Raw genomic sequence first — 12,358 nt, forward strand, 5'->3', positions numbered from 1 at the left:
CTACGTCTTTACCGCACCGCCATGCGGCTGATCGTTGGTATTCCAGCTGTTTTTTGTCTTATCAGTTCGTAAACGGATCTGTTTTTCTGGTAGATGACAAGATTTGATAGTTTTGAGATTTTAAGACTAAGTTTGGTCTTGTGTATTAATAATAATGAATAAGTCATAAGAATATCCACATATGCATTATATTATAAAATATTTGATGGCTGTGTTTTCAGTCAATTATTGATAGAACACATACCGATATCATACGCCAGTGAAAGGAAAATGTCAACCACTAATATCAGTAACAATCAGCAGGACTGCTACAGTGGAAATTGCCTTACTTGGATGAACGCAGCGCTACGCTGTCAGGTTCTGTTTCTCTTTCCAGAGCTTTTTATTCAGTCAGTGCATTTCTGGCGAGCCGACTGAAAACATGACAACGGTAGCGGACTGGTAATTCATCAGCATGCCTCAGCAGCAGTCCCGTTCCATCCCCTTGTTCCGTTTCTCACAAACACCATGGTGATTCTCCACACTCCAGGAAAATGTTTTAGAAAACACACACACTTAATATGGAGGATCATTTTCACACAGAGAGTGAAAGGTTTATAATTCTTCCTCGCACATTCCAGAGATCGGCCGAGTGTAGCAGCTGCAGAGAGCAGAGACGAGCTTCTCCTCTCAGATCTTCACCCACCCACAGAGCCTGTTGCCTACACCTGTAAATGACAAAACCACACCAGGCAGTTTCCTCGCAGCTGCAGAGGATGGTAACAACATGTCCACTGTGCTGCCGGAGGGATCACGGTTCAGTGGAACCTTGGCGCCCTGCCAGCGCCGCTGAAACCTTCCAGCTCGAAAAGCTTCAGACAGCGCAGTGTAGTAGAAGTTTAGAGGTGTAGGATGGCAGGTAGACATCACAGAGCTGTTTGGAATATCACACCCGCCTGTGTAGAAGAGTGAAGTCTGAGCAGGGGCTTCTGACCTGTTTTTTATTTACTACAGCAAACTGAAGGAAGAGCAATAATAAGATTTGAAAGATAAGAGATATTTTTAGTTTCTATCACCTTGTGTCTCAGTATAAACAGGTCTGTGTGAGTCATGAGGTGCAGGAAGGAGCGTTCATTCTTGGAATTCCACAACAAAAACACTAATTTAGACACAAGTGGACGATTGTCTCCTTCGATGCCAAATGTCACAAAGCTGGCAGCAGTCGCTCAGTAAATCCTTCTCAGGGATTCCCTCCACGTAAAAACAGAGACGCTTTGTTTGATAAAAATCTTTTCCAGGCTAGTGTTCATGATTTACCGCAGCGCCCCCGCTCACACAGAAAATTCCAATCAGACACAGTTAGAAAGCCAATTATCACAATTGAGTGGCTCTCCATTGTGCTGTGTTGATCCTGTCATGTACGATTAAGCCACCGGCCGCTTGTGCCACGGCGGCATCTTCTGTCTAGTTGTTCTTTCTTTTTTTTAAATATTCTTTTTATTTAAGCAGTTTTTCAAACATTTATTACAAACAAACGACTGTCACGGACAAAACAAGAAACAAACACAAGGGGGGAGGCGCTGCTCTATTTGTATTCGTCCATTTTCCCCTTCGACTCTGAGAAGACTTGGATCTGTCCTTGATTAAAGTCCATTTCTTCCATTTTTGTTCAAACGTCAGGGACCTCTAGCGCTCAGGTTGTTTTAAAGCAGCTTCTCTTCAGTAGCCTGATTATCAGATTCATTTGCCTGTTTATGTTTGAGCAGCAACATGTGTATCTGTGTTCATCTCATCCCCACTTGCATCATATTTTGGCCGTTTTCTTGTGATTATTTCACTGGCTCTGGCACAGAAAGATGACGCCTCCGGCACCAGATTACCTCTTAACCAGAACAAATTCAGACTTTAACCTGTGCTCTCCACACAGAGGTTTCCATATACAGCCCACACATATGAACACATATGAACTCCTGCACTGCCTGTTTTCCAGATTCCTAACTTACTGCCCCAGTAAGAGGATCGTGTCGGACGACGCGCTCAAGCACGAGTACTTCAGAGAGACGCCGCTGCCCATCGACCCGTCCATGTTCCCCACCTGGCCGGCCAAGAGCGAGCAGCAGAGGGTGAAGAGAGGCACTAGTCCTCGTCCACCCGAGGGAGGCCTGGGCTACAGTCAGCTGGTAAGGACATTAGGCTCCACTTTCTCCATTACATACAGCTACCAGGCTTTCGGAACGGCGTCTGTGTTAAATAGATTACAGACCTACAGGCTTCTGCTTTGCGTCGGTGTATTTCCTCCTTGTGTTTTCCATGATGATCTGCTTTTAGATCTTAATGTTTTCAGCAACGGTCCTCCCCACCCTGGAGTTGTTTTTTTTTAACCAATAAATTAGACCATTTCGTTCTTGAAGTTTTATTCTCGTCAGGTTGGAAAAGCTTCAGTCTGACATAAACATTCTCCAATGGAACCAAGGAAGAAGAAGAATAACAATAATAATATTAATAATAATAAACATGTTCATGCATACTTGTGGAATACAATCAAAATGTCTCTTAGGATCCGTGAAGGGTTTTCCAAAAGTAACCAGTGTAGTGTTGATCAGTGAGTGAAATCAGAGGTTTGATGAAACTGAACTAATAACTGTGTAATGTCTCTGCAGGGCGATGACGACCTGAAGGACACGGGCTTCCACCTGACAACCAGCAACCAGGGAGCGTCTGCGGTCGGCCCAGGATTCAGCCTCAAGTTCTGAGCTTGAATGTGCGGGACACCTGGCTGTCTGAGCCGGGAAGGAGGGAGCAAAGAGTTCTGGGACTTGTTGTTCTTTTGGAACTGGACGGTGTCGCTGGTTTACCGCGGTAAACCGGATCCTGTATCTGATCAATCACAACTGTTACCAAATAGTCAGGACTGTCTCACAGCAAGACTGGTGGCTCAAACATGTTGAATTTTCAGAATTTTTTCCCTCAACTTTTCAGCTTCTTCTCTGTATTTTCACGCCATCTTCACCATATTAGCTCTTACAGAGGAGACACGACCATAAATCTGTTAGAAGTTTAGCTCTCATGTTCGACTTTTATTTTATTTTCTCTTTTATACTTCATGAGAGAGGACCAGATTTTATAAATGGTTGGTATTTCCTGGCTGCCTGAGCTACTGTATAATGATGCAGCACTGGCTGTGTTCTCCATCCAGCTTAATGTTAGAAATTTACTCGGGACTGTCGGCTCACTCGATGACAGGGGGACAATGTTTTTTCTAGAAATAAAGTTTGAAACTTTGTTTTGTCTGCCGTTTTCCCTGTATTTATAAACTCTGTCCAAGCTATGCAAACACAACCGCACACTGCCAGAGGAGAAAAAAAATGAAGGGAAGTCGAGCCTTAAAAAAAAAAAAAAAAGAAACAGCCTTGAACCCGACTTGGTAGACGCTGTCCAAAAGTGATGTCATTCTCTGCACTGCACACTTTGTCTCAGTACTTTGTTCTTTCAGGGAAAAAGAGGCCCAGACTTCGCTCTGCCTTTGTTTTTAAATGGTTCTGCAACTTCAGTATTAAACCAATAAATTCTTTGATTTTGAGCCGAAGAAAAATAAACATTACAGTTTCGTTGCCTGCAGGACCGCTCGCTGCTTTCACTGGAACACGCGCAGAAAAAAAAATCCCCTCGTCCTGAGACGTCCAGAGCCAGCACCGAATGGAAATGTTCATTAATCAGTTTTATCTATCCCCTGCCCCCACCGGAGCCCTTCTGCAGATTATTACACCTGATGTGTTGAATAAGCTTGGACGGAGAGCTGCGAGTGGAACTGACTGCTCAGTCTCTGGAGACAGACTGCTGGCTTCACTGTGAGGCTAGTAAAGTAAGCTAGACGTCTGAGGTGTTCCATATGCGGTTTAAGGTCCAAATAGTTCCAAAGGCTGTAGACAACATTGCTTATTCTGGCTTTATTAGCTTGGTTTGGTCAGTGCGTAAATTATTCAAATGGCATCTAAGCAAAGGGCTTCTGTAACTTTTTCAGGCCACTAAAAAGAAACACATTAGGGACATGGCTATTTCTTTGGATGATGTTTTTTTCCATGTGGCCTGTAGGAGTTTGCAGAATCTAATAGAGAATTCTCCAACTGTGTTAATATCTTTTTGATTTCTATGTGGCACTATGCAGCTAATTAGTCCCCATTTTTCTGGGGAAGTCCCAAGATCCCGTGGGTGGCCTTGGACCCCATTTACTGCCTAAGCAGCAAGAGCTTTGAAGAAGTCCAGGCTCGATGAATCCAGGGTGGACATCGTCCCAAACAGCTGACGAGGGCTGCAAGGATTTTTCATCACCAAATAAAATACAAACCGCAATGTCTGCCATGAACAGCTTTTCACAGTCAGGTAGTATTTTCACAAAAATACTACTTGTCACGGCACATTTATTACTTGCACATATGAAAACGCACTTACACAATGACAATCGACGATAGACAGTTGTGTGTGGAAGATACAGGAAAGTCATTTTTATAAAAAAAAAAAAAAAAGAAAAAACAGAAATATGTGCCCTAGTGAATGAGGTGTGACCGTGTGTGTGAATGTGTCCTGTTCAGTGCGCGGAGGAGGCGGCGCGGCCTTCAGAAGCGCACACGCACCCTCCACGAGTAGTTAGTGAGAACTTTGTCTTTTTTCTTCACGATGCAGGTGTATGTGCCCTCGTTGATGGCGTTGGCCACTATAGTGATGTGGTCGTCTTTCAGGGAGATGTAGTTCGGGTGAGAGAACTCCAGCAGCTCCCCGTCTTTGTACCAGCTGGAACGGGAGTCAGACATTAGACAGTGCTGAGTGAAATCATACTGCGTTTAGGTCGACTACCAACAGATACTTACTGAAGAGGAAGAAGGCCACATGAAATTTATTTTATAATTTCAATTTTAACCTCAGAATTCCAAGTTAAATCTCAGAAAGTCAGAATACTAAATACTGGATACTGTTTTTCGCGTGGCCCTAATCCTCTTCCGTAGATACTCACTATACTTTGCCTTTCTTTGATGCTATTTTCTTCCCACAGCGAAAAGTCAGCCTCTTGCCCTCAACGACCAGCTTGTGTTTGGTCCTCGGGGGAGCGGGTGTGGGGGCCACGGTGGGGAAAGGGAATTCTGAGGAAGATTGACAGGAAATAACAAACAAACAAACAAAAAAAAAACTCCAAAATAAGAATTGCAAAGATTAGACCTTTAATGATCTTATAATATTCCCGTCTGTCTAAGATCAGTGCTGGAAAGTGCTTCAGCATTTATCTGTGTGTGTTTCGTCTCGCTCTCCCTCGCCAACACTGATAATGGTCAGACGATTCGATGCAGACCTCATCCCGTCAGACACTTGCTCCTCTTTTCACCACCCCTGACCTGCCGGCGCCGTGGCCTGTCTTATCAATATAATCTCTCCCATCTGGTTTCTGACAAACACAACCGTCTGCCTAGTGATCAACTCAAATTCTGCTTAAAAACAGTCGCTCTCGTTAATGCCACAAAAATCCAAATTGACCTTGTGTGTCTCTAACCCTCAAGCCACAGTCTGAAATTCCAGCGGTTTGGACTCACTCAGGAATTTTCCACAGCCGTACAACATCTCCCAATCAACAATGAGGAACAGATTACTGTGAGCCAGGAATCGTATCCTCTTGCTTCTCTCCACACTGTCCCTTGTTGCTGACAAAAATCTCAGACAGCCACAACAATCTATGGGCTGCGATGGTTAAGAGGAGCCATTTCCTGTTGTGCAACAGAGGGACTCTGCGCTAGTCCGCCCCACGATAAGCCTGAAAAGCCCAGGCTGCTACACTACGGGTGTGTTATCAATACTACTTAGTGTAGACACAGCAACCAGCAGGTACCCCCCCCCCCCCCCCCCCCAGCTCTGTTAGTATTCTGGGGGCGCTGCTATTCTCCAAAACTAAACACAAACTCCTTCAGTAGCAAGTGCAATTTCCCTTCAAATGAGATTCTTGAAAACCCCCATCGCAGCTCTGCATGGCTGGACCTGTTGGCTCCCGTTGCTCCATTGGCAAACAGTTCACAGCAGCTCCTCGCGCTGCTCAATTGAGAGAAAACTTTCTCTTTTTTTTTTTTTTTTCCCCTGGACGGCTGCTGCTGTTTTCTGCTGCTGCTGCTGCTGCTGCTGCTGCTGCTGCTGCTGTGTCTTACCGTAACAGAAATCACAGCTGGAGGGGCAGTGCTTCTGCATCAGCTTGCGCTTGCTGTCGCAATAACCTTTCCGAGCCCAGGCCGGACAGATAAATAACCGGTCCAAACATCCTGGAAGAGAGGAGGAGAAGTGAGGAGTGAGGAGGATCAGACAGCAGCTCTAAGTCAGCAGCAGAAGAATTTGGATCCTCGTTCTGCTTTTTGTTCCAATGAAAATGACTCACCATAATACACGCTAATCATGACTCATGAGTAGTTTATACAGTATTCATTAATGCCACGTTGGCTTTCGGTGTCGGCCGTCAAAGACAAACACTGTGGTCTGCATTCTGGTCGCTTCTGACCAAAAATGGATCACAGGTTCCTCTCAAGCGTGTCTACAATAATTCTTCTGATGCCGGGATCAGACGACAGCACATTTCTGACTCGCCATCATTGATTTTTTTTAATTCTTCTGCTGAATTTTAAGGCTTTAAATTACATCTCAGATTTATTGACGTGGTTTGAGAATTGAGATCTGCAGGAGGAGGCGTGCTGGTCTCCCCGAGGTCAAGGCTTGTGACTGAGGGTGACCGGGCGTTGGACACTCTGGAGCTTTCTCCTGCCTGAAATCAGACGCTGTAACTCTTTAACTTCCTTTAAATCTCTTCTGAAAACACATTTCTGTGTCTCAGCCTTTGGTGATGTCTGATACGTGTTTTATTTTTATATATTTTTACATATATTCCTGCCAGATGCTTTTGCATAATGTTGCTCTAGATGTTATTTATTTATGCTGTTCCACACTTTGGTGCTGTCGGGTCGGGCCTCAGGCCTCAGGCCTCTCGTGGAGTTTGACCCCGGCATCAGAACTGAATTTACTGTTCAGGTCTTGAGGATCTTTTCCATTCATTAAAGAAGTTTCTGTAGTTCACCTTTTGGATGGATCGCATAAGATCTTCATGACCGATTCAGTTTGTCTTTGACTTACTACTTCTATATGTGTCCCATTTGTGTTCTGGCAGAAACTTGAGGAAACGTGGACAGTGAACGCACCATAGAGACGGTGTAAACCCCACACTTCATCCTGGGTGATGAGCTTGCGCCCCGTCAGAGTTGCGTTCAGGTGCATTATAGCTTTCGGGTCCATGGAGTGCATGAGTCCCAGGACGTGGCCGATTTCATGCGTCGCCACATGGACAAGATCCGTCAGCCAAACCCCTGCAACAAAGAAACTGCTGGTTATTTTCTCTTCATGTTTGCTGTAACCCCCCCCCCCCCCCCCCCCCCCCATTTCAACAAACGTGATAAAGACCTTTCTTCCAGCTGAAGCGCATGTTTCCAAGAATCCAGTATTCATGGTCGTCAAAGTGGATCTCGCCTGTTGGCGGGAAGAAAGCGTGAGCCAGCTCTCCCGTGATGCCATCGAAACAATGGTGCAAGTGGGACTGCAGGCAGTCTGTGTGGTTGACAGGGTAGAAGCCTGTAAAACAGAGAGAGAGAGAGAGAGCCTCACTCTATTAATAGTGCAGTGTGTAGACTTGAGCGGAGGATGATGGATTACAGAGGACAGAGCTTCACCCTGCAGGACGACCGTCCCTCTCACTGTCACTCTGAATCTGTGCAGGACCCTGGAGTTTACACCCAGAGGGACAGACAGAGGATCGTTTAGACGGCCTCGCCGTAGCCTGACATGTATGGAAGTTGTTAAAGCTTTTCTTTTTCTTTTTTTTGTTTAGAATAATGAATCACACTGAATATAAGCTTGGTAATATAGCTGCGGTGGAGTGATTTAATGAATCTGGAGGTGCAGACAGCACGGAGAGAAAAACAGTAAAGCAGAAGTCTGGAGCTCGGAGCCAATAAACATCTGTCGGGGAGCACCCACCGATCTTTATGTCCGCCTCTTGGTCAGCTGGCACCTCTCTGAAGCTGAATGGCGAGACGTCGCTCCACATGCCGAAGGCCTTGGCGATGCCTCGGCGCGTGTCACTGGCGTTTATCAAGTTTGTGGGGAAGGAGAGCAACCTGCCCGGAGACAACAGCACGGTGTGGTTAAAACTCGTCTCTACACACATTCCTCTGCAGCAGGACCAATCTGCCAAAAACACAATGGCTACTGTTCAGACGGACCAGAATTCCCTCAGCGCTGCGAGTTACAGCTCCATTACTGTGACCTGATATTCTATTATATATCTGCTGCAGTTACACTAACACAGATACTTCATCTTCATCTCCAGGAAGAATCAAACATCTCTGGAGTTCTGTCAGGTGATTCACTTTGACCTTTTTGGCTACACCTGTACTTTCCTGCTGTGCTGACCAGGGGAAGAATTAGAAATGAGTACTTGTATGTCAGTTTGAACTTGTCCCATTTCAGCTGCTCCGGGGTGAGGGTGTAGCGCTTGTTCCTGGAGAGGTGAAGCACTTGCGACCGGGCCTCTTTGCGGATCCCGATGAGCAACACAGTGGTGTGAGCTTCTTCCTTGGACAAAGAAAAACCTTTAATTAATTAATCACCTCACACACCTGAAGCGACAGTACAACAGAGAGAGGACGCAGTCGAACTCTTTGATCGGGAATTCAAACAAGACACTTTGGATTCTTTCCTATTTCTGATCTTGGAGACAGTTTCACTTTTGCAGCTTCAGACTTTAAACTTCGTATCGTCTCCCCATCGACTGAGCAACTTCTGTCTCTTTGTTTGCCTGTTTATAAAACATGAAGTATAAAATTATTAACCAATAATTGCATTACATCTTTTCAGATGACTTCATTCCAGCTCGGGTTAATCCGCTTTTCATCACGTGAAGTCAAGCCTCGATCGTGACCCGAGGACTCGCTCTGTCCTGCAGGAACTGATGGATTTGAGGCAGATTTAAGGAGGAATGCATTAAAGCTGAAGGTACATACAACTGTCCACATGACCCTTTTTCCCTGTTTCAACCTCGACCTTAAGGACTTCAAATTGTGCTGATATACAATACGTCGGGTGTGTAATGACGACTGATGAAGAGCTGATGTCAGCTCCTAGTAATTCCAGGTACAGACTAGTTCCTTCATCAGCTTCACCTCACTCCACAGCAACGACACAAATCCAGAGCTGACTGTCAGATTCAGATGTGGGACAGAGGTCGGCTCTCTCCTGCTAAGGTGAGACCTCCTTCACCAACATCACCGGAGCTTTACCTTCTCATTAGATCCTGGACTCTGCTCACTGAGAAAAAAAAAAACAGGTACTCAACTAAGTTCCCTAATGAGATGCTTGAAGGTCGCTCTGTGTGTGTGGAGAAGAAAATGTGGCGCAGTGACGTGGAAACCTGATTTCTGATTGAAACGAACTGATCGTAAAGATCAACGACGTTCTGAAAGTCTTATCTAAAGCATGAAGGAACATCACTGACGCCATGACAACGAGCCGTCTGTCGTTAACCAACGACCTCTTTCAGGGAGATACCGTGTTAGACTCACGTCTCTTATGTTTCACTCTATGCACTGATTTTTATTTTTTATTTTCTGGGTGGGAAACAAAACTTTGTGTTTTTATTCCTCAGCGACAGTCGGAGCAGCAGCCATATTGTTTTCACGTTTGTCCGTCCATCCCATCCTCGTGGACCCGATATCTAAGAAACGCCTTGAAGGAACCTCTTCAAATTTGGCACAAATATTCACTAGGACTCAAGGACGAACTGATTAGATTTTGGGGGGTCAAAGGTCAAAGGCCACAGGTATGGTGACCTCACAAAAACAGATTTTTTCTCCTTGTGAACGCAATATCTCCGTAACGCCTTGAGGGAATTTCTTCAAATTTAGCACAAACATTCACTTGGACTCAGGGACGAACTGATTAGACTTTGATGGTCAAAGGTCAAAGGTCACCTCAGAAAACACTTTTTTAGCCATTACGCAATACTTCACACAGAAATTATGACACAATTTCACACAAACAACAAAAATTGTTCAAAATAATCTTGAAAAATAAAATATTTAAAAAAAAAAAAAAAAAAAAAAAAGTAGTCAGGATTTGAACGTTTGTCTCAAGCTTTCACTGTGAGGAATCCACTGAGGATAAACAGGAGACCTGTGCTCCGGCATTTTCTTACTCTGGAAAAGAAAGAAAAAAAAAAACCCGCAGTGGATGGAGAACAAATATCAAAGCCACTCCCTTCACTTTGTATTCTACACCCTATCCTCTGGTTCCTGGTCCCTGCTTCGCCCAGTCAGGACGAGGAGATGCCGTACTTCCTTCATTTCCTTGCCAACATAGTGAAACCGGGGCAGGCAGTCTGGTGGACTGTCTGACACCGCTGGGCGACGTCTCTCCGGCTCTCATGTTAAAGATAATGTCTCTGCGTTTCATTATATGTCACAGGTCGGAGGTTTTACGCAACAGGCGCGTTCCCCTGACCTCGGCTGACACGCCGGAGTCTTGTGCTCGGTGATTTACGAGGTGTTTAATGCAGTGAGGCCAGCTCGGTTCTCTCTCCGTGTCGTGTCTCGTTATACTCACTGCAAATCTAATCTCACACTTTGGCGCAAATAAAGATGAACCGTAAACCATGAGGCCCCGAAACAGGCGCGTTAGACTGAGCCGTGCAGCCAGTGAGGGGAGTGCTGACTCAGAGGGTTGTCATACTTTTCTCTAAAACTTTGAATCATGCAAACAGTTCAGGGAAGAAGAAGGAAAAAAAGGAAACACATTCAAGATGATCTTTGACCTACATTTATTCACTCGCTGATAAATTTAAACTCTCATGTGTCTTTTACATTTTATTCTGGAGGCCCCCAAGGAGCTTATCTAAGGCGGTTATGTAATCCTCACCGGCAGTCTTCTTGACTGACATATAATGAGAGAGTGTGGCAAAGGAAATGACATAAAGCTCTCCCCCAGGCTCTGTATCCAGCGGGAGGATGGCACCGATTGGAGTTAACACATTTATCCAATTCACTTAAGATAGTCTTGCACATGGATCCTCTCCACAGTCTATAACCTGATTACAGGATCCATCACCCTCATTTCTGAACCTTAACCCTGACATTAATTGAATGTGACGCTTCTGCCCGTGGCTGAGCTGTAAGAGTGATTTCATCTGATGATGTCTAACTAATGGTACGTTTAAGGAAACCAGGGGGAAATGATTGAATGCATGGACAGTGGACCCCTATTAAAAGTCTTTAAAAGCTGGGACTTCACTTCTACATAATAAAAGTAAAATGAAAATCACGTGAATAATGCTGAGGCTATTTTTTTTTAAAGCTCATTCAGTCTGTTCATTGCCCTGACACCTGTCCAGACCATACTTCATTAAAAAATGTTATAATTTATTTCATTTTCCTGACTGTCAAATATACACAGCTTATACAACATATAATAAGGAAGGTTATTAATCTTTACGTACTTGTGGTGAATTCGGGGCAATAAAAGATCCACTGAGTGTCACTTTATTTCAATAAAACTCAAACTTTCACATTTAGAGTCAGAACTGCTCCTGTATTAGAGGAGGACGGTCAACAGGAGTTTAAACAGCCACTTACAAAAGTTAGTTAGTTATAAGTTAGTTATATTAAGTGTTGCCTCGTGTAATATCAATACTGCATATGCCGAATTGACAAATGACCTTTACTAATTAAAAATAATTTAAATCAAAGTATCCAGGACGTGTCGCTTCACAGAAAGGAGAGGCACATGTTAAGAAGCAGAATTTTGAATGGAGTTTGGTGCTGTGTTTTCTGAAATAATCAAGGAGACAACAGCTTACTTACATAACTTAATAATTACAAAACATACAATACACTGGACTTCACAGCTGGAGTGAGATCTCCTACGGGTCATGAAGTGGTCACAGCATACCTCTAACCTCCAGGTGGGGAACGCTGTGGTTTGTTGCATCCCTGCGAACAGCAGCCCGAGCAGCGCAGCAGCAGCCAGCAGCGGAGCGAAGCCCCGGTCGCCTCTTCCTAAACTTCTGGGAGTCTGACTGCACACCATGGCTCCGATATCACACCTCCAGGAAAAACAACAAGTTATACCCTCAGCGAAGACTACACAGGTTTACCATCTATGCCCGTTTGGCCATTGCACGTTTCGGTAAGTGTGTCACTACTCGGGTAGTTCCTGGTGCAGATTGCGGCAGCGCAGTCCAGCCTGCGGACCGGGTAGTGGAAGCAGTGCAGACTGCATGAGCTCTGCACGGCTCTTTTCCACACAGCGCGCCTGC

General features: G+C 44.9%; 2 protein-coding genes across 6 annotated transcripts in view; one reads left to right on the plus strand and one right to left on the minus strand.

The window, feature by feature from the left end:
• The window catches only part of cdk11b (cyclin dependent kinase 11B), a 20,244-nt gene extending 16,982 nt beyond the window's left edge, over nt 1–3,262 (plus strand). For all 5 annotated transcript variants that reach the window (XM_056384902.1, XM_056384904.1, XM_056384905.1 and 2 more), the window contains 2 exons: nt 1,970–2,159; nt 2,640–3,262. In XM_056384902.1, the coding sequence (XP_056240877.1) occupies nt 1,970–2,159; nt 2,640–2,732 (283 nt within the window). In that variant the 3' untranslated portion in view covers nt 2,733–3,262. The remainder of the gene's footprint in view (nt 1–1,969; nt 2,160–2,639) is intronic.
• Nucleotides 2,813–12,358, minus strand: mmp23ba (matrix metallopeptidase 23ba). The gene is made up of 8 exons (XM_056384907.1): nt 11,992–12,358; nt 8,489–8,625; nt 8,029–8,168; nt 7,456–7,623; nt 7,197–7,361; nt 6,162–6,272; nt 4,988–5,114; nt 2,813–4,767 (listed from the first exon to the last, which is right to left on the minus strand). Exons 1-8 carry the CDS (start codon nt 12,127–12,129, stop codon nt 4,593–4,595), a joined length of 1,161 nt encoding a protein of 386 aa, XP_056240882.1. The 5' UTR covers nt 12,130–12,358; the 3' UTR covers nt 2,813–4,592.

Source organism: Seriola aureovittata, chromosome 9 (genome assembly GCF_021018895.1).
Source record: "Seriola aureovittata isolate HTS-2021-v1 ecotype China chromosome 9, ASM2101889v1, whole genome shotgun sequence".
NCBI lineage: Eukaryota > Metazoa > Chordata > Actinopteri > Carangiformes > Carangidae > Seriola > Seriola aureovittata.